The 22,816-nt window shown below is 35.3% G+C and overlaps 1 protein-coding gene across 4 annotated transcripts in view; it reads right to left on the bottom strand.

Annotated features, from left to right (window-relative positions):
* Nucleotides 1-8,693: 8,693 nt before the first annotated feature.
* The window catches only part of LOC119067578 (glutamic acid-rich protein-like), a 76,474-nt gene continuing 62,351 nt past the window's right edge, over nt 8,694-22,816 (bottom strand). For all 4 annotated transcript variants that reach the window (XM_037170668.1, XM_037170667.1, XM_037170665.1 and 1 more), the window contains exons 2-5: nt 9,777-12,929; nt 9,642-9,665; nt 9,506-9,555; nt 8,694-9,020 (exon numbers count right to left, since the gene is read on the bottom strand). In XM_037170668.1, coding sequence (XP_037026563.1) covers nt 8,862-9,020; nt 9,506-9,555; nt 9,642-9,665; nt 9,777-12,924 — 3,381 coding nt within the window. In that variant the 5' untranslated portion in view covers nt 12,925-12,929 and the 3' untranslated portion in view covers nt 8,694-8,861. The remainder of the gene's footprint in view (nt 9,021-9,505; nt 9,556-9,641; nt 9,666-9,776; nt 12,930-22,816) is intronic.

The raw sequence follows: 22,816 nt of genomic DNA, 5'->3' as shown, positions 1-22,816 counted from the left end.
AAAACACATTCAATTTTCATATTCAATTTTGATTAAATTTTACTGATTCGCTTTAAAAAACATTTAAATTAATTAGAAAAATTAGATTTTTAACGAAATTATTTGGTTTTGATTCACATTTTCACGTACTAATGCTCAACACGAAGTGTCGGAAAACGAACCGTTTTTGACATGTCGAGCCGCGATACTTTACCTTATTACATGCTTTGGGCTTCGAAAGAAGTGTTTGAAACATGAAAAGTACGGTTTTTGACGCATTTAGCATGTAAAATCCATTACAAAACTCGGGATAAGAGTTGGAAAGTCTTGTTTTCGTCTGTTCATTGACCTCGGCTTCGCCTCGGATATGATCATTTTATTATGTGGTGCGGGAATTCAGAGCTCTTTACTGTAAAACTGAAAATATGATTACATAATAACTCCTACAGAAAAACACCAAAATTAAAAAAAAAAAACAAAAAATCGCATCATCTGTAACTCAAAAAAGACGAAAGTAAATTGGAATCAACGCACTTCAAGCATGAGTGGTACTCTAAATAGAGTACTGAAACTGGACAGTGTATTATACAAACGTAAAACATTGGCGCGTGCTATTGGCACTTGGGTGCGAATAGTCTATATGAAGGCTATTGGCACTTGGGTGCCAATAGTCTATAAGAAGGCTATTGGCACTTGGGTGCGAATAGTCTATATGAATGTTATTGGCACTTGGGTGCCAATAGTTTATACGAAGGCTATTGGCACTTGGGTGCCAATAGTCTATACGAAGGCTGTTGGCACTGGAGTGGAATTAGTTTATACGAATGCTATTGGAAGATGATTTGTGTAATTCATATCAAAATAAGATTTTGCGCGGCGCATAAAAGGAATTTTATAAGGCTGCAGAAGAACACCTCTATGTTCCTCTTCGTAAAAGGATAAATTGTTTATTGAAGTAGGTCTATTATTTTTGATTTTTTGTTTCATTTTGTCAAATCATCTAATGTAATATAAAGAGAAAATTCCTAGGGTTGAACTGTTGGAGATCAACTTAGCAATCACATCGAATTTGTGATCATAGGAACTTTAGTCTAAATTGTGTGTTTGTCGTGTTCTGGTTCATTACGGTTCTGGTTCGTCACTTTTCTTTACATAAATCGTTATTTCACTGGAACTTATGTCCCAGATTCCTGCCGATTCCAACATGAACAGAACATCTCTACGCTCATATTAGTAAAAGGAGAAATTCTGTTAGCGTCGATCAAAACACATCTACCTTACTCTTCGTAAAATGATAAATTTCCTAGGGTCGAACGAACACCCATAAGCTCTTATTCGTAAAAGAATAATTTCTATTAGGGTAGAGCAGAACACATCTACGTTCCTCTTAGTAAAAAGATGAATTCACCAGGGTTGAACAGACCACCTTTCGTTCCTATTCGTTAAAGTAGAAATTCTGTAGTTTCTAGTAGATCACCTCTACGTCCCTTTTCGTAGAAGCATAAATTCGGACACCCATACGTTCTTATTCGTAAAAGGATAAATTCACTATGGTCGAACCAATACCCAGACGTTCTTAACCGTAACAGGATAAATTTTAACCCCATATATCTTGGCGTATCTTTAATCTCTTTTCGTACCACTACAAATGTAACCGATTTGTGGAAATTACAATTTTTTTTGTGATTTGTGGAAATCACAAAATTTGTTGAGATTTGTGGAAATTACAAATATTATTTTGTGAAATTTTGTGAATTCATAACACTTATTCTTTTGCTCGATCCTAGACTAGGATTCCTAGTGGAATGTATCCTTTTACGAAATGTACGGTGCAAGTGTTTCGTTCGATGCTAGAGAAACATGTAGGGCCTAACGTAACATACATTGGTTGGAGGGATCTAATTTAAAAACGAACTAAACTCCTTCGTTACATTTCGTAAAAGAATGAATTACTTAGGAACGAAGTAAACGCCTTTACGGCTAGAAGAATTACACGGACTAATTATTAGACGATGCGAGAAAAAAAATTTAACTCCTAAGTTACCGACACCGTTCCGGCGCCCGGCTCGCATTGCGGCCCTCCGCTTCGCTCCGGGGCAATGGGCCGGATCGCTCGGCGTGTTAAAACCCTTTTTTTGTACAATGAAAATTAGTATTCATTTCGTAAAAAGATGAATTCTGTAGGGACGAACTCAACTCATTTACGTTAAATTTCGTAAAAGGATGAGTTCCCTAGGAACCAACAAAACGCCTGAACGGCGAAAAGATAGTTAGGAATTGAGTTGAGATCTCAATTCAAGATCACTAAAATCTCAACTTTTTAATTTATTTTATCTCCATTTCATACATGTAATATTACCATATCTAGTTACATTATCTCCAAAACTCAATTTATTATCTCCGAAATTAGATTTTATTATCTCCAATTTTCTATCTCTCCATTTTGGGGTTTCATATCTCCATAACACATTTTGTTATCTCCATTTATATCAAATTTTTTATAATTTTTATCAAACTGTAAGTGGGAGTTGTTTCGTGGAATATCTCAAGATTTTCTCTCTAACTTTCTTCATCCTTTTACGAAATGTAACGTAAATGAGTTTAGTTCGTATCTACAGAATTCCCCTTTTTACGAAATGAATACCAATTTTTATTGCACAAAAAAAGCGTTTTAACACGCCGAGCGATCCGGCCCATTGCCCCGGAGCGAAGCGGACGGCCGCAATGCGAGCCGGGCGCCGGAACGGTGTCGGTAACTTAGGAGTTAATTTTTTTCTCTCTCGCGTCGTCTAATAATTAGTCTGTGTAATTTGTTTTATTTAAAATTTAAATTTACAGAACAAAATTATAGACAGCAACTGAATTCACCCTTCAATAAATTGTATTAGGAAGGTGTTTGGTTTGCCATACAAAGATAAAAATCGGTTCTGGAGATATTATAACTAGATATGGAAATAACAAATGTGTGGAATGGAAATAAAACCGGGGATAAAACATATTAAAAAGTTGAGATAATAATTTCAGAAAAGGAGATAACATCAGAGATTAAAAATTGAAAAATCTAAGAGATCTCAAACGGAGATAAACAACTAAAAACTGAGATAAGAGATTTAAAAAAGGAGATAACTCCGTTTCCAATCAAATTATCTCCCTTTGTTAATTATTTATCCCCATTTCTTAATTTTGCCGTTTTGTTACGTACTTTGTAAAACGTTTTTTTTTCTTAACTTTAAAATAAAAGTTTCAAAAATATCCCATATGGCTTCTGAATTCATTAATCACAAATTTGTATTTTTTTGTGAAAAACACGAATTTCACAAAAATTAAGTGTAATACACAAAATTTGTGATTTCCACAAATTGGTTACATTTGTAGTAGTGCAAAAAGAGATTAAAGATACGCCAAGATATATGGGGTTAAATTTTATTAGGCTACAGCAGAACACCTCTAGACGGAAAATATAAGAACGCCAGGCAACAGTTTCAATGTTTTTTTGAAAATTGAAGGCATACGGAATACAGAAAACAGTTTGGTGTTGTTACATGGCGCTTCTTAACTTACTGAAGATTCGATTTCAGTTGACAAATTTCATAAAATGCCTCTCAATTTTAGAAATTGTTAATTATTTAGGCGTTCCTACGCTTCATAAAGACGAACTTCTGATTATGTCATTAACTGTCATTTAAACAATAACAAACATAAACAACATTTTATGTTAATAGCCTTCACCCAAGTGCCAATAGTCTTCATATAGACTAATCGCACTCAAGTGCCAATAGCATTCATATAGACTAATCGCACTCAAGTGCCAATAGCATTCATATGGACTATTGGCACCCAAGTGCCAATAGTCTTCTTATACACTATTCGCACCCAGGTGCCAATAGTCACTTCGTAAAACATTTTCATGTAAAATTGAGTACTTTCTGCTGCTAATCACTATGTTCACTCACGCTTGAAGTGCGTTTTTGGAATGCAATCTTAGTGTATTCAATTTCTGTTACTTATTTTTGTTGACTCAATTGTTAATATTCGTTTCTTGATACAACGTTTTGACCGTAAGGCTGGCATAAAAATTCTCATAATTGTATGTGAAGTTGTCGAAACTAGTCTAATTTGTATACAATGTGAAAATTCTGTGATTATGTGTTTTTTTCTTACAAAACAAAATGAAAATGTTCCCGGATTGTAGCTGCCTTTTTCAAAATGAATTTTAGACAATAAATGTTCGTTGATCGATAAAATAATCAATAAAATCACTGTAAAGTAACTTCATTTTGCCGTTTTTCATGTTGTATTGTCCAAGATTTGTTAGAAAAAAAAATTGTTTAAAGCAGACCGATTCCGCCATAAAATCTACGACAACGACTTGTTTTAGACGCTGTTTTTCATTTTTTCTAACAAATCTGACACGAAATTACACCAAAAAGGCTAAATTAGGCTATTTTACATTGATTCTTTTGTCGATCAGCAAACATTTATTGTCTAAAATCAACGCACTTCATGCATGTGTGGTGTGGTACTCTAAATAGGGCATTGAAACTTGGCAGTGTGTCGCAGTGTGATATTTTTCGGTGGTCATTAATAGCCAGAAATGAATTTTTTTTCGAAATTGGTGGTTGTTGCCCCCCAGAAAATGTTGCTTTGGCTCAAAACCGCTTAAAAAAATGGGTGCAAAATTTTTCGAGATAACCTCGACGAGTCAAAATTCGAGGATGACCACTGGGAAGCTGATTGCATCTATCACTCACCCACCTAACCTGATCGAGACAAAGGTTTTTTTCTCGTGAAATCATAGGCAACGTTTGGGTCGAGGTGATTTCACATTACTTCGAAGCAGAATGAACCAAAAATCTTCTAAAAATTTAATTTCGTGTCATTCGGTGCAATTGTGGAATTATAGCGTTCGTTTCTACAGGGAAACAAGTTTACAGAAATCATTTGAGATTCATTGAGAATATCTTGGAAAGTCGAATACAAACAAACACTTTTTGGTCATATCTTCCCGAGACGTTATGCCGATGACCTCATATTGGTGTCAAACTACACATCTTGTCAATAGATTTCAACAAAAAAAAAGTTTAGTGAAATCGGTTCAGGTTTCGTGAAATAAACTAATCAAAAATTTTCTAAAAACAAGCATAAATTCTTATGGTGGTATCTCCCCGGGATTTTCGGCCACCGACCTAATATGTGGCTTAAACGACGCAACTGGTCAACAGATTTCAAGAAAAAAACGAGCCGTGTCAGAACAGTCGGAGCGTTTGCTGCGACTGAGCCCCGTACGAACCCTTACATCTATTGCGCACGTGACCCTAGTTCGTCCGTTGACCTACTCTTACCGTAAGTCTACTGCGCCCGTAACGTCCGTCGGTAAAATTCTTATGAAATGTGTACGTCTTAAAAATTGCGCATAGCGCAATTACGAAGCCCCGTACGATGTTCCTTTTAAATGTAACGCAAACTACACTTAGAGCCGTCGTCTATAATTGCCATACTCTTATCGTAAGCCTACCGCGCCCGTAAACGTCCGTAAAGTAAAATTATTATGAAATGTGTACGTCTTAAAAATTGCGCATAGTGCAATTACGAAGCCACATATCCATATTTGGGACAAAAAGTTAAATGGACAAAAAAGGTTCTAATCTGGTGAAATTGAAAGTTTTATACCTATTCACCCTAAATAACAATTTTCTGAGCAAATAAACGTAAATTCGTCGATTTTTGTTCATTTAACTTTTTCATTCTAACAAAAAATTACCAACTTTTGGTTTCAAAAACAAAGCTCCTATGAGTTTTTTCAACTTGTAATCATAAAACTTCTCTGCAATGGATTCTCTATGAGATTACCTGTTCAGACATACCTCACACGATGTATTATGTCGTGATTTGCCGATTTTGTTTGCAAATAAAGTTGAAATTTTTGGTTGAAAAGTCTTAGTTGGGAACACTGACAGAGTTACCCTGCCCGAGTGAAGGCGAAGAACAACAACGTTCTTATGGTATTTCATAGCTGGACTCCTCAGCTACACTCCACTACAGTTAGCAGCAATGTCTTCTGTTCCCAACTGCCCGAGAGATCTGTCAACATTGTGTGCAATTTCATGCTACTACCCCAAAAATCAAAAATCAGCCTAGAGGCAAGGGAAAAATGAATTTTTAAATTTTTTTTTTGCTGTTTCGGATTCCTTGGTCAATTCTGAGTACAGCCTGGGGCCAGGTCTTTTAAAATAAAAACTAAAAACAAAATGAAAATACGACCCACCCTATTATAAATACCTTTTATTTGATGTATCACTTACAAGTGTAGCCTTAAAATGGCCATAGAAATCTTTGGAAATCGGATTTGATTTACTCAAGATATCGACGTGACAGACGGACAGACAAAATTTTTATTGCGAATTCGTCATCTATGAACATAGTCAAACACTTTGCCCTTACCGTCTGCTTCGAATTCCATCAATTACACACGGCATCGTAATCCTATAAGCCCCTTTGTACTTCGTACGGAGCTAAAAAGTTTACTGAAATCGGTTTTCATTTGAAAATATTTCGAAAAGTCTCAAATTAGCTGGAATTACGAATTACCCATATACCCATTTGTTGTGAACGGTTGATTTTAGGCTTCGTTCGGGCTACTATTAGTTTTATTGACGTTTCTAATTTACTCTGAAATGCGACAATTGTGAATGCATACATCTTACATTTCCCGCGCCTCCAATTTAAGAAATACATCTGCAGACAAGACATGGAATTCTTGCTAACATTTATAACACAACAAGGTATGTCTCCTTTGTTCTTACCAGTCGTCAACAAACTTCTAAATGTATGAAAAACGTTGGAACCATTTACTACCTGATTTATTCGTGATATTTCTTCCTTTGTCAGTCCTCAGCAAACTGATAAATGTTGGACAAAGGTAGAGTTACCCCATATTTTTTTGTACTCTCGGACATGGAACTTTTATGGTGAATCGAAGAACATATATGTTGCTTGTCTGCTTAGTTTTTTTTTGTAAAATAAAATAAAAAATCAATTTGTTTTCCAATTTTTATTTATTTAAGAGAAAATATCTTTGCACAATTTGGTTAGCATCCTTATAGTATTGCTATCGATAAAATATAAATGTATTTTTTGTTATTTTTAAACATAGATTGTAATGTCTAGACTCTAGAAATTAAAATTCTTTTCATTTACTCTTACTTATATAAGGTAAGCCACGTAACACCTAGCCTGTGGCAGTAACTATTCAACTGAAATCAATAATTTGTGATTGAACTTTTAATTCCGTCATGAAAACTGCGGTGGAAATATAAGAAGTTACATTTTTAACAATTACAATCCAATCCACATTATCCATTCTACATGCGATTTACACGTTAAATACATAATACATACGTAATATATATAACACACTTGAAACGAAGAAGTCGAGGCTTACCGAGACTGATAGTGACAAGTATGTACTCTATTTTATTTCAATCAATCAATTTTCATCAACTGTGTGACTAAAATTAAATCTTTCGCACTCTATGCTAAACATCTAGTGTCTAAAAAAGCGTTTGTGCACCGGGCAACTGAAATACGACATATTTTGCCATGATTTTTTGTTATGAAATGTCAGGTTTTCCCGAACGATATAGCGTGCGAAAAAAAAAATCATTTCTTTACGATTTATCGTGCGAGAACGTTTTGAATGAATTTTTCCATGACTATTCGATTGAACAAATTTAATATGGTGAATGTAAAGTTTGAATTTTTTCAAGTAAATTGATGTGTTTCGTCTATTTCAGTTTCCAGGTGCACAAAACTTTGTTCGTACCTCGACAGGAAATGGATTTTTTCAGCACTCGTCCTAATTAAAAACTTAGAACTGGTGCTGAAAAAATCATCATTTCGGCTTGGTACGAAAAATACTATTTCCTAACTAATGTTAAAATATCGCGATCTCGTCGCTTATTTCCCACTTCATTTAGGAAAAACGTTTTTTATAACTTATGCAAAAAGTTTAATTGATGATATATTTCTTTATTCATTTTTATAAATCTAAAAAAATGGCTTTCTCATTCGCCGAGAAAAAAACTTTTCATGCGGACATTCGATATTTTTAACGTTGCAAATTGGCAACGGACTATTAGAATATCTATGAGTGAGTGTTACATAGAAAGCGAATAAAGGAAAAATCATCTTGCCCAGCCGTGGATTTGAACACGGTACCTCTCGATTATGAGTTGAGAGCTCTAGCGCCAAAGCCACGGGTTGAGACAAAATGATATTTACTTCGAACGCCTTTATGCGTTAGGAAAATAACTATTATCATTCGGTGGCAAAAAGTAGTTATTTATGTAACAAGTTACGAAATAGGGTTGTTTCAGGCACTAGATGTGAACTTTTGGCAGTTTGTTACAGAAAACGTTGAAGGCAACTCGTTCTGAAATGGGGGTGTTTTTGTCACATGATGCGATTAACGAACTCCAATTTCGAACTTGTTGCATATATAACTATTCTGCGGCTGAGTAACATAATTCCATGTTTCTCTATCGGCAGATAGTCCCATGAAAATTTTCAATATTTCATCACCTGAAGTTGTTCCAGACCCTAGTCTGAACAGTGATTTTTCCGAGAATTTTTCGTGTTTTTTGTTAAATAAAAAAAAATCTGTCGGGTTTTTCACGCCGAATAATTTATTTTCTTTATTTTTATAGTAATTGCTAAACACAAAGAAAATATAAATGTCACTTAAGAAATAATCATTAAGAGTCCTAATTTAAATCAAATATAGAAAATATCTTCTATGAAAATTCCAATAATTCAGAGTTATAAACCTCGTTTATATTTAAAATAAAAATTCTTATATTCACTAAAACAAATAAAAAATTTACTTAGAGACTGGAAATGCTAACCATATTTGGGGTGGCACATTCATTTTTGTGCTTTTGAGCGATCACTTGGCTGCAAAATGGATCACATGAAGTGAAATTTCTACATGTCGCGCATACCATAGTGGCAGTTTTTTGACATCCCAGACAGAAAAAAACCGGCTGAAAATTCACAATAAATACAAATTAGGTGTGAGAAGGCTCAATTAAAGAAAGACAATTAACGTTGAAATAAATGAAGAAGAAAAGATCACGAGAATCCTTACGGTCGAGAAACATGGCCTATTTTTAGGAACTCTTTTTGGGAATTAAATTGCTAAAAATGGGCCATGTTGGACACCTATGCCATTATTGTTACAGTTACGTCACCTTAAACAAAATGTGTTTTCTGGCACTGGCGTCTTTACCGTCAAAATCTATTATTTTTAGATCGACGCTCCCCGACACAAAAATATATAAAGGTCGGAGAATGTAACAGTCACGAAAGCTTGTTAATTGATCGATAATGCTGTAAGAGCATCCGAACAAACCTTTATAATTTTAGATTGTGTAACAATATAGCATAAGATTAGATTCTAACCGTGAGAAATTGATCTGTTACATGGGTCTACAATTTACAAGACGTTCGCCAAAAATATTTTATTTACCTCATTGTTCACTGAGGACTGAGACGTCAGAAATGTCGAACCGTGGACAACTGAAAAAGACAAATAAAATCAGCAGTTAGTGACGAAAAGACAACAAAGTTTACAACCAATTAAAAGTATTGTTAAATGTACTCACAAATTGGTTGTTGCTTTTTTTGTTGTTGCTGAAGTTGTTGTTGCAGTTGTTGTTGTTGAAGTTGTTGTTGTTGTTGCTGCTGCTGAAAATCTTGTTGTTGCTGAAGAGGTTGTTGTTGTTGTTGAAGCCCTTGTTGTTGCTGAAGTTGTTGTGATTGTTGTTGTTGAAGCCGCTGGTGTTGTTGAAGTCGTTGATGTTGTTGAAGTTGCAGTTTTTGTTGCTGCAGTTGTTGTTTTTGCTGCAGTTGTTGTTGTTGCTGCAGTTGTTGTTGTTGCTGCAGTTGTTGTTGTTGCTGCAGTTGTTGTTGTTGCTGCAGTTGTTGTTGTTGCTGCAGTTGTTGCTGCTGCTGCAGTTGTTGTTGTTGTTGTTGTTGTTGCTGCTGCTGCAATTGTTGTTGTTGTTGCTGCAGTTGTTCAGCATGAAACTTACGCAGTCTTTGCTGCAACATCACACCATCCTCTGTTCCGGGCGCATGCGTCATAATTCTGCGTGATCTCTGAGCTAGCACACCATCCATTGCAACTGAATCACGATTATAGTTGTTGTTGACGTTGCAAGGTGTTGTCTTTGTTCTAATATACATCGATGACCTCCTTACCGGTTGTTGTGGTAGTTTTTGATGCGGAGTAAGGGGTACGTTGCCGAAAGTAGTTGCATTATGCGGTGATTCAGATTGCATTGTCACTGGGTTCGTCAATTGCGTACGAACCACTTGGGATGCAGAAGGTGGTCCAAATCGGTTTTGAATGATATCAAGCGGTGGTTGTTGCTCCACATTTACAGTATAATCTAAATTTTCTGCTTGAATTCGAATTTGTCCATAACCTTGTTGTCCGGTTAAAGTGGATGGGGTTTGAGTGCTCGAAGAAGGGCCAGCTTCGCTGTTTATTACAGTAGAATTCGCATAGCTAATTGAATTAGATGGCTGGGTTGTGTAGGCAAGTGAATTGGAATTTTGAGAAGCCGAATTCACTGCATTAGCATAGACAGTTTGATTGAAAGTTGGAGGTTGAGTTGACGATGCAAGCAAAGCGGTGATTGTAGGACGATTGCAATTAAACGTCGCACCGCTAACAGAAGTAGATGTAGGAAGAATGTAGCGATGTTGTGGTGGAGAAGTGCGTGCGTCCCCTTGTAGTCTCATTGCTTGTGGTGGGATGTTCATGGTCGCAATTTTTTCATGTTGCAGTATCAACTCTGACATTTTTCGCTTTCTCGTCTTAGCTTTGGGTCGGTGATTTTGCGTACAATCATCCGCTTTTTCTTTCAACAAACCGACCAGTGTTATCTCTTGCTGTTTGAAACGCTTTAACTCGTGGTCCAATTGATCTATCGTGATTTTCTGTTGCTGTTTCTCCGCCTCCAACTCATGTATTTTTTGAGCGCGATCCTCTAATCGCAAGTTGCGTTCTGTAACCATGGAATCACGTTCTGCTATCCTCTTTTCCCGTTCTTTAACCACCAGTCTCAGCTCCTCATTGTTGGTTTTCCAGCGCTCAATCTCATGCTCTTGCTCTCTTATTTTTTTTTCTAATTGCACTACACGTTCCTTAGTTTCATCGTCGTTCTTCTGTGCACAGAAATCAGACATAAATGGTTGTGACGAGCCAATTTGCGATTGGATTGATTCATCAGCAAATTCACCGGCGACTGAATCGACAACAACAACAGCCTCGGTGGCAGCAACTGTATCGGCGACATCAACCCCATCAGCGTCAATTTCATTGGCTTCATCAAATTCATTAGTGACAGCATTGTCATCGGTGTTATAAACATCTGTACTCGTACTAACTTGATGAGAGTCAGCTTCATCTGCAACAACTTTCGTAGAAGAAACTTGATCTTTGGGTTGTATGACTATGTTTTGTTTCAATATTAATTTTTTTTTTCTCTGCACCATAGTATAACCACTAATATTGACCTCTTCCTCGTCATCTTCAGTCGCAGAAGAATTTCGATTCAAAAAATTTAATTTGATTGGCTGTAAAACAACCTTTGGGCTCATTTCAGCAGCCACACTATCATCAAGTTCAGGTACAGTCGATTCTCTTTTTCTTTCTGAGCATTTTTCTTTCGACGAGTGCGGATCTTTTGACGAGTGAACTGTTGGGGTGTCTTTGTTGGATGAATGCGCTCTTGACGGCAGTGAAGGTGACGTATTTGCTTTAGATGCATTTTTTCTCGAAGTACTAGATGTACGATTAAGTTCAGACGCATTCGCGTGTGTTTTCCCTTTGCGGTGCTCTTTTTTCGACGTTGTACTGCGTGAGTGTGCTGATGGTGGATGTTGTTTCGGCGCACTAGATGAACTGCTATCAATCTGCTTAGGTGCCTTCGTTACCATTTTTTCTTTACGTGATTCTTTGGTGTTTGTTGACGTTGAATGCGGTTTCGTAGAACTGGATGTACTGCAACTATTACGTTCAGGTACCTTCGACATGGGTCTTTCTTTATGTGGTTCGTTCATTGACAAATGAGATGACGCTTTTTTGGTGTCCAATGTTAATCCCACGGACGAGTTTGTTTTTGATGTTGATTCATTGGAAAACTTGACTTGGGGCTTACTAAGCTTTGGTATTTTAAATTTCGGTAAACTACTGGCGAACATATCTACTTCTTTTAACGGTGTTGAAGCCCCAGTGGAAGGCAATTGTCCGGTTCCAGTTTGTTTGTTATGCTGCACGGTTCGTTCGTCGGATAAACGGATTTTCTTGTTAGAATGACTGTGATCTGACGAAGTTGAACGCCTTTTTAAATCCTTGTTATTCGGAGATTTAGCTTTACTTGAAGATGGTTTCTGTGAGGCTGATGCATCTTGATGTGACGAACGATGCGATTTCAGTGAGGCTGATGCATCGTGATGTGACGAACGATGCGATTTCAGTGAAGAATGATGTGAACGAGATGAAGTTGCAGAACCATGATGAGACGAATGATGCTTCTTAGGGCCAGATCGATGGTTATGATTTTCGTCTCTATTAGTGCCTTTCGAGGATTCCGTCTTCGGCTTCTTTATGTCCATCTCTTTGTCGTCGGTTTTTTCGAAAACAATCGTTGGACTGTCTGTCTGCTTCTCCTTGAGGCCTCCGACGTATTTTTGTTTTGCCAGGTTCAGTTCCTTTACCGGCTTGACCTTACCATTCACCCAATGATTGACGAACAAGCTTGTAATGTGGTGTGAGTGGTTCTGCGTCAGCTGGCCGCGACTTTCACTTTCCTCTTCGATCCAAGTATGGCAGCTGTCGTCGTCGCTATCCCGTATTAAAATCACTTCATCGTCCATATTGCCTGGAAAAAAATAGAAAAACCAAATTTTAAAAAGACGGAAATGAAACAGAGACGCAAAAAATTTGTATAATTCAAACCTTCTCGTATTTAGAATTTGTGAAATAGCTGTCAAATGTGTCTTTACTTCTTTCGGTCTATTTTCAACCTTTATTTTCTGTTACCGTTTCAGACAAATTATTTATTTTTGGGTGAAAAACTTTCTATTCCAGTCCCTTGTGTCAATATGCTCGTTTTACGTTATCATATATATGATTTAGAATGAAAAGTTGTCGAACAAATGTTCTTTTTCGAAAATCGACTTTTTCAGGGTCTGGACTCTTCTCTTTTGTGATTGCAGAGTCTTCCGTTTCAACAGTTTGTATAGAAAGTGCATTCATATTTGAAGCGAAAACAAATGCTTTTGAAATTGAGCTTTTCTAAATCAGCCCCTGTTTTAAGTGAATTAAATTCCTGAAAATACCGTAATTTTTCCGTCACGGATTATCTCTCTCTTCGTTAACTTTAACAACTTTCCCCACCACCTATCCCTATACAACTTCCCTAAAGATGACTGTTTCGGCCTTCTAGTTTTGCAAAACGCTTTGTAGGAGAAAACAAACTGTTCCGGGGCCATCAAGAACGTCAAATAGTGCTGATCATTTAAACCGATTGCATTCTAAAGGTTTAAGAGGAATCAGAAGTAAGGAAATTACGGTAATTTTGAGGAATTTTTGGAATTTTCCCTAAAAAAGGCACTGGTTTAAAATGCATGTTATCAGGGCGGCATGTTCCTTACGTTTTCATTCTCTTCAATTATTTTAAGCATTTACGATAGTGAATTACTTTTCCCAGATTAACCCATTTTCCTCCCTTTTTTAACAATTTCTATCTGTTTCCAGCTATTTCAGACAAAAATGGAACGGCATAGTGATTTCTAGATTGTAAAAGAATTGATACATGCCGTAACTCCGCTTAAAATTGAAAATTACAACGAGAGAACGCAGCGTTCAGTTGTTTCATTCATGGAATTCTCATATAGGTTTGTTCCATCGATATAATATAGGGTAGATTGGTACACACGAAGAACGAAAATTCGGAATTATAACACACATCAACGCACTGCTCCTAGCATGAACACTACTTTGACAAACGTCGAATTTGGAGGCTTTTGTGATGAGAGCTACCGCTTAAGACTGATTGTATTGTGTGTTTGAACTCACACAACTAAAACAAGTCACCTATCTTCACGAAAGAAACGCAGTGCCTACTGTGACTTCATCAGCCTCCAAATATTTCTTATGTTCATGCTAAGGAGCAGTGCGTTGCACACATACAACGCTAACAATTTTGAATCACAACACAAAATAAAGCGAAGGGATATTATAAGGTACATTCAAAAAGGAAGGGTACACTAAGATTTTGAAATAGTTGTATTGTTTTATTGCGCTTTCTTAGAACGTAAGTTACGTTACACATATATTCTTTCCGCACAAACATTTTTTGTGTGTACCAATCTACCCTATATTATATCGATGGTTTGTTCCAAAGCCGTACGAAATGTCAAAATACTGTCAAATTTCATCCATACATAGAGACATAACCTGATCAGTATTTATATGCAAACCGATCAAATTGTGTGAAAATCGTCCAGTGAAAATTCGTGTTTACAGTTGCTTGGAACAAACCTATTTGAGTGCGTTGAAATTCATTTTGAAATTAATCTGTTCATTGACCGATTCACTTTTAAAATATCTGTTCATTGACCGATTCACTTAAACTCTAAATTCATTTAGTGATGGTCATTTACTAGATGTTTACATTTTTGCAAGAGGCCATAGCCATAGACATCGTGTGTCTAAGAAAGATGCGAAAAGTGCACTTTTTCATGCATCATTCGGGTGACGTTCGATGTGCCTTTTTTCTCTGTTTCTTATATTAGTTTTGTGATGAGTGACGAAACCGGTTTTCATATTGCGTGACTCTTTATGAACTATTCACATTATATAAAAATCCTGTTCTGGCCAAATTTCGAATCCCCAACACCAAAAATCCAATCAGGGCCGTAGCTACTAATGGGCTTAGGCGGAATGAGCCCTCCGAGGAATCTCTCGAGCCCGTTCTGGAACTTCTGCCAATTTAAAAACATGTCGCATAAACTTAATTTCTTATTATTTAAGATATTTATCAGGTTTATAAGCCTAATCTGCTTGTTCGTTTTGTAGATTTCTCGTTTGAATTTATAAAAAAAAATCGCTGTGCGCCACTTTCAAGGGAAGGTAATTAAAACACTTCATCATTTCAAGCTTTTTCGGTACGGAATGAATTTGAATCGCGGTATAGCCTCACCGGTGTGTGAGACGAATCAACGATCCGAGGTTGGGAAGTTGCAAGAACAGAATTTTCAAGTCAATCGGGTTTTGATTTTTGAGTAGAACGGTCGAATAGTTCTCAATAATATCTTGTCGGGTTTTGAAATGAATATTTTATAATACTGTGGCTAATGGCACCGGGTATGATTAGCCGTTTTCGACCGTCCTACTCAAAAATCAAAACCCGATTGACTTGAAAATTCTGTACTTGCAACTACCCAACCTCGGATCGTTGATTCGTCTCACACGCCGGACTCCCTACCCTTTTAGAATGACACAAAGATTCATTGATAAAGATGGAGCGTCGTATGAATATCCCAACCCATGCAGATGTTTCCACTTGGAAAAACATTTATTTAGATAGAAAAATATTCACATGAATTGAATATATGAATTCAACAGATGTTTTAATAGTGTCTAGACATCATTTTCGTATATGTATTCGTGGGTCAAAGTGTCTAGACTGTAATTTCATATATCCATTCGACTTATCTCGTGTGAACAGAATCACAAGTGAATTCTCACGCACATCCATCTCACACAAACGTCTCATAATACAATAAGTCCGTTATAAGATCAATATATTCCTCTCATTATTCCAAATTTGGAATACGGGATACCACACGTATGAAAACTATATTTATGTGCAAAATAGTAATTTGTGTAACAAGTTGAGAAATGAGGAGGTTTGTGTCAATAAAGCGAGTTTGATAACAACATCGTATGACAACGACATACGATTTCTCATACATCCGCCCTCACAGTGGGACTGAATAACTTGTTTTTCGACAAATCAATGAACATGAATTTTTTTTCATGATTATGAAAGGACGTCACGATACGATCAGTTTAAGCCCAAATTTAAAATATTTTATCGGGAGAGTAGTTCCAGAAAAAAAATGTTTTCTACTAGCGTTGTACCTATACTTTGATGAGCTCTGGCAAGCGTCTATCTTCTCATTCCAGACTACGTTAATTATTTCGTCATAGTCTGATCTGTAACCATTCAAAATATACCAAATTTGTCCTATATAAAAACATCGAAAAATTCGACATTGACACATATTGGGTATCACCAGAGTTGTATTTTTTTAGGAAACTAAACTACTAAAAAACGAATTTCGCACTTGCTTATTGTTTCAAGTGACTTTTTTCAGTTAAAGCAATGAATCGTACAATTCTTTTGTTCGCTTGACTAAAAGTCTAGGGTTTTACGGCAGAAAATAATTCAAAACTTATGCTCGTTACATTTTCATTTTATTTGCCCAAAAACGTTGAATGTTTTCTGTAAAACATGATTTGATGACAAGTAAGGCCACTAACGTGGCACTCCCATTTCTCCATTTAAAAAAAAATAAAAATACAAATATTTAAGTTGATAGATAATAGGGCAACAGGGCTGCAGACAAACAAACTCAACTTTTTTTTTGGATTAGCCCCAGACGTATATTGTAAATATTTGCAATAGATGAATAGATAGTAGATCTAAGTTGATAGATCTTAGATAATACATATAATAATGCATATTGATGTATTGCTATTATTATCTATTGATATTGGTTGCGGACAAACAAACTCATTTTTTTTTTGAAGACCTATCGATAAACGGGAATAAAATGATAAAATTTGAGTTGATTTCGGACTAAACCAGAAGCGTCCATTTTACTTTTAATATAATCAGTAATAAGGGTTTATCATGAAATGAATGTAGTTACATTAAAACCTGAATTCAACCAATTTCAAAAATTGTAATTACAAAAGTTCATATTAAATTTTTTTAAATATAACAAACTTCTAATTTTATGGTTCTGCATAGAAATATCTAATATGATTTTATTTTCAAAAATTAAATATAAAGTACGTTTAATTAAAACTCGAAATTGGTTTACATAACATTCGTTGAGCGTTGTTTTTTGTCTAATATGAATTTTATACATTATAAAAGCAAAAATACAATAAATGTGTTAACGTCCATCCTCAAATTGCTCTTCAACTTAATACCTATTTATGTTTTTCGTTTCGCTATACCGCGATTCAAGTTCATTCCGTACCGAAAAAGCTTGAAATGATGAAGTGTTTCAATTACCTTCCCTTGAAAGTGGCGCACAGCGATTTTTTTTACAAATTCAAACGAGAAATCTACAAAACGAACAAGCAGAGTAGGCTTATAAACCTGATAAATATCTTAAATAATAAGAAATTAAGTTCATGCGACATGTTTTTGAATTGACAGAAGTTCCAGAGCGGGCTCGAGAGATTCCTCGGAGGGCTCATTCCGCCTAAGCCCATTAGTAGCTAAGGCCCTGATTGGGTTAAGGTGTTGGGGATTCGAAATTTGGCCAGAACAGGATTTTTATTTAATGTGAATAGTTCATAAAGAGTAACGCAATATGAAAACCGGTTTCGTCACTCATCACAAAACTAATATGAAAAAACAGAGAAAAAAGACACATCGAACGTCACCCGAATGATGCATGAAAAAGTGCACTTTTCGCATCTTTCTTAGACACACGATGTCTATGGCTATGGCCTCTTGCAAAAATGTAAACATCTAGTAAATGACCATCACTAAATGAATTTAAAGTTTAAGTGAATCGGTCAATGAACAGATATTTTAAAAGTGAATCGGTCAATGAACAGATGAATTTCAACGCACTCAAATAGGTTTGTTCCAAGCAACTGTAAACACAAATTTTCACTGGACGATTTTCACACAATTTGATCGGTTTTCATATAAATACTGATCAGGTTATGTCTCTATGTATGGATGAAATTTGACAGTAATTTTTCTATCTAAATAAATGTTTTTCCAAGTGCAAACATCTGCATGGGTTGGGATATTCATACGACGTTCTATGTTTATCAATGAACCTTTGTGTCATTCGGGGAGTCCGCGTGTGAGGCGAATAAACGATCCGAGGTTGGGTTTTGGGTAGACAGAATTTTCAAGTCAATCGGGTTTTGATTTTTGAGTAGAACGGTCGAATAGTTCTCAATAATATCTTGTCGGGTTTTGAAATGAATACTTTATAGGAAGAGACTATTGGCACCGGGTAATACTTTGGCTAATAGCACCAGGTGCCAATAGTCTCTTTATAATACTGTGGCTAATGGCACCGGGTACGATCAGAAATAATTTGTTGTTGGCTTGACATAGTAAGCATAGTGTTAACTTATATCGCCGAGTGTGAATTTATAAATGATATTTCGAAGTGTAGATTATCGTTATTAATAAAAGTAACAGTTGGACCAAAATCGAGGTCTTTTATTTAAAAGAAATTATAAAGTGTGGCCCAAATCATATCTAGCCGGGACTGGGTCATCACATACGATTTTGCTAATTTTTTCCACAAAAAAAAGGTCAATTAATTCGGGTCAGTGGATCATAAATTAGGGTCATAATACCAGACCTCCGGCATGTCCCAATTCTCTAGATTTTACTTATTTTCTATAATTCTCTTAAACTCATTTATCATTTGTTCCTAATTTTTCACTTACTTTTGTCAACAAAATTATTTGCAAATTGCTTAGAAAGGTGTTGCGAGACGGAATTTTTAAATCACCTGTGAACAAAAACGTTTGATCGGTAATGATCGTTTTACAGGCGGAGAAATGTAAGAAGTCAGAATTACAATCCATTTCTCTTATTTCCTTCCACGTCTATGTCTAGGTGTACACCAACGTTTAGACTTCCGAAGCATCACAAATTACTGATACAAAAATCAACAAGCAGCTGTGTTTAAAGGAAAATCATTACACTATCCATAATGAAAATTTCGAAGAAATGAGTTCGAAATTAGATTTTGTTTTGATGAAATTAATGAAAAACACAATTTTTCTAACACGACGGACATTTTGTGGTGGCCGATTGCGATGTTCGAATTTCTAGTGTTATTAAATAAGGTTAACTATAATGATATTAAGCATAATCACAAGCGTTTCTTTTGAATGTAACGAGACTGCGCCATAGTATTTGGTTTGTATCAAAACTGAAGACTCTGATCCTCTTAAAAGCTAGGCATCGACCACAGCAGAGTAAAATAAAGCAGGCAGTAGCAGTTCATTTTTGAAACGTCAAATAACTGACTGATTTACTTTATTCTGCCGTAAATCGACAGACGAAATTATTCTTCCTACTTATTTAATGCGAACGAATGTACACGAACACACTACCCAACAAAATGAAATCACATCAAAGTAATCTTTTTCGATTGAAACAACAATCAACAGTATGGAATTCTGTTTTTCTGGAATAAATTCCGGTTCCTTCGTCCCCCCATAGCCCATCTTCAAACTTGACATCAGGAATTTAATTCCATGCATTAAAAAAAAGTGTCATCCAATTTGGTTGAGGTTTAAACTCAAGTAACGTAGTAACAAAAAAATTGTTTATAGAACAACAAGATTTACCATTTTAAACGACAATATGGTCGTCGTTAATCGTTACAGACAATTCACTATTTTCTGGTGTTAGACCCTGACTTTCAGTCAAGGGAATAATTCATAGAAAAACATTATTCTATGAAAAGTACGTAACCCTTAGTGACACATTTTCGTCTGAGGCATTCTTCAAATCTATTTTTCGATGAAGGCTCATTTTTGTGTAAAAGAAAAAAAAATGTTGAAAGACAAAATATGATCTTCATTTTTGTGCATCTGCATAAAAATGAGCCATCATGGTCTTCATGGTATAAAATAGCAAAGAAGAATGTCTCGGCTCAAACAAAGCTCATGAAAAGTTCTCTGAGAAGCTCTTGAGTTAAGTTTACATCGCATGGTTTTTTGTGCAAATATTCACATGATTGATATTCACTGTCATTTGACGTCATTCGTCGAGCTAAATGCAATAAGAAAACACTAATGTAATAAATATCTTATATTCTATGCACTGCACATGTCGCACACATACATTGTATACATGCAATACAATATACAATGTTTTGATTTTTCATTGCTCTAATTCTTGATTGTTGATTGTTTATGCTTGACTTGGATTTTGTTTAAATTCATTTTTGATTGACATGTTATTGGGCTTCGGCCTGTTTGTTGATCGTTAAACGAATAAAAAATAAAAATACATTTCAGTCTTTACACACTATTGAAATCAATTATCAGTTTCATCTGTGATACGGAGCGACAGTTTTTTAACAGAAATGAATTTTCAATTTCAAGTGATAATTGGAACAAATTTTCGATTTTATTTCCGGTTAAGATGAATCAACACAGCGCTAAAGAAAATATGTTAATCTGTTCAAACTGATGTCATTTCAAAAATCCCTAATAAGGATTGCTTCGACACTAATTTATTTTATCTACCTAGGTGAAATAATAGCAGTGAAAAAGTGCTATTATTTCGCCGTTGGTAGATAAAATAGCGTATTCACCTCTGTCAACATGTTTATTTAGACACTTGGGGTTATACCATTCGCCTTCGGCTGATGCAATAACTCCCCAAGTGGACATGTGGACAGAGGTGAATAATCTACTATTACCGGAAACGTGTAAATAATTAAATGGAAGCATTTCCGCAAAACAGCCGTTTTTTGGGGCCTAAAATAATTTGAGATTTGCTGTATAACTTACGGCTAGCTAAACAGCAGACTCATCAAAAATTTGGTTTACCTGAATGGCTTAATATTTCTTATTTCAGGAATCTGCTAAACACATAGGAAGTTGAACATTGAATACAAAACAAACATTGAATTGAGAAAAATTAAATTTACTGATCACATACGCTGTTCGAGGAAACTAATTTGATTTTAAAATTATTTGGGATAATTTTTCGTCACTTCTATTTGGGACACTAATTATTGCATTATTATTCTTTCCGATTTTTATAAGCTTTTAAGCCAATTAAGTGCAACAATCGGTGCAGACTTTGTCTCCGAACAGACAGTTTCCAATTCTAAAATAATTACTATCTTCTTAAAATGCTAAGATTTCAGTGAAAATACTACGACGTCCAAAAATTTATGTTTTTTAATGAGAAGATCATAATATCGTGTAACTAATAATTTTGGTTGAAAAAGTAATATTAAGAACGCAAGCGTAATAAATTTCCTGTTGGTAATTACGTCAATGAACATCGAAGTGGATTACATTTTGTTTTATAGTGGAAGTTTAAAAGAAAGGTGGTCTCCTTTACAAGAAAACATTATTTTTGATCAACTAAAACGATGATTTCGTTATATAGCGTCATCAACAACTTTCCAACTAGGATTTTATTCACCATAATGACTCACGTCGTATTGAAGTAAACAACAAATATATCCTAAACTTCATGCATTGGTTTTCACTTTCATTTAAAAAAAAAGTAAAAACATGTTTAGGCCTGACATCAAAATTATGCTATTTTGTTTAAAATTGTGCGATTTTTGTAAACCTACACGGCGCATAGTAATTCGGTAGCATTACTCCAAAGCCGCAATAAGAACACTCCTAAACCGTAATAAAAAAGAATGCGAATTTGAAATTTGCTCAATCTGACTTCATGAATCAAATTGTGTTTTGGTGATAAATGCATGTTTTCCATCAACTTGCATAAATGAAATCGATAGATTGTGGTTCGACCCTCATCAAACAGTGTTTCATTGATATCGTTTGCAGTAATAATATTGTAAATAATTGAAATGTTTCAGGCGTCGTTACCCCGTAATATTGCGGGGTAACGAGACCAAAAAACTCAGATTTTTTAAAAGTTTTTTGTTCTAATGGATCCGAATGTATTATTTTGGCATGACAGCAGAACACTAATTTATCGATTCCATTGATTCAACTTGAACAAAAGCATTCATTTATCACTAAAATACAATTTGATTCACAAAACCAGGTTGAACAAATTCTTATTACGCTTTCGGAGTAAACACCACTTTCGATTAAACGTCACATTTGTAGTAGAATGACAGAGTTCAGTGTTGAACGAAAAGTAGTGACATTTTTGTCGAATGAGATAAAAAGCGTGCAATTTTGAAATATTTTTTTGAAATCAAATAGTTGAATTTCAAATTCAAGAAAGTTCTCTTGTTCGTAAAAACGACCATTATTTAATTTTTGTTCTTTTCAACGATCCGTGTCGATAAAATGAACCTCAAAAATCATTTATATTTCAAAAGTAGTTTTTTGTAGTTTTCGTTATGTCTTCGCTCTTATGTAACGCCATCGATACATAAAATAACGTTCTCATGGCTCCGCTGTGCGCACAAAAGAACTTTTAGGAATCATTTTTCTGAGCGGGGATTTGATCTCAGATGCTTCCGCCGAACATTTTAAAATTAAGGCCAGTTCATACTCGCATACATTTTTGCGATATATGCGACCATGAACTGGCCTTAATAAAATTAAAATCATAATTCGTTGAATCTAAAACAACTGAGATTCATTACATTTGTCCACAATGTACGTTTGTGTGGTCGAACAAATCCTCAAATCGAAAACTATAAAAGCAATAATAATAACGATCCGACTCAGCGTTTAATTATTTTTTAATTTACATATAAACACCGAGCTATAGAAAGTGAAGCCCAGTCATCAAATCGTGAA

Source organism: Bradysia coprophila (genome assembly GCF_014529535.1).
Source record: "Bradysia coprophila strain Holo2 chromosome X unlocalized genomic scaffold, BU_Bcop_v1 contig_12, whole genome shotgun sequence".
NCBI classification, from domain to species: domain Eukaryota; kingdom Metazoa; phylum Arthropoda; class Insecta; order Diptera; family Sciaridae; genus Bradysia; species Bradysia coprophila.
This window is presented reverse-complemented; position numbering and strand designations above follow the sequence as displayed.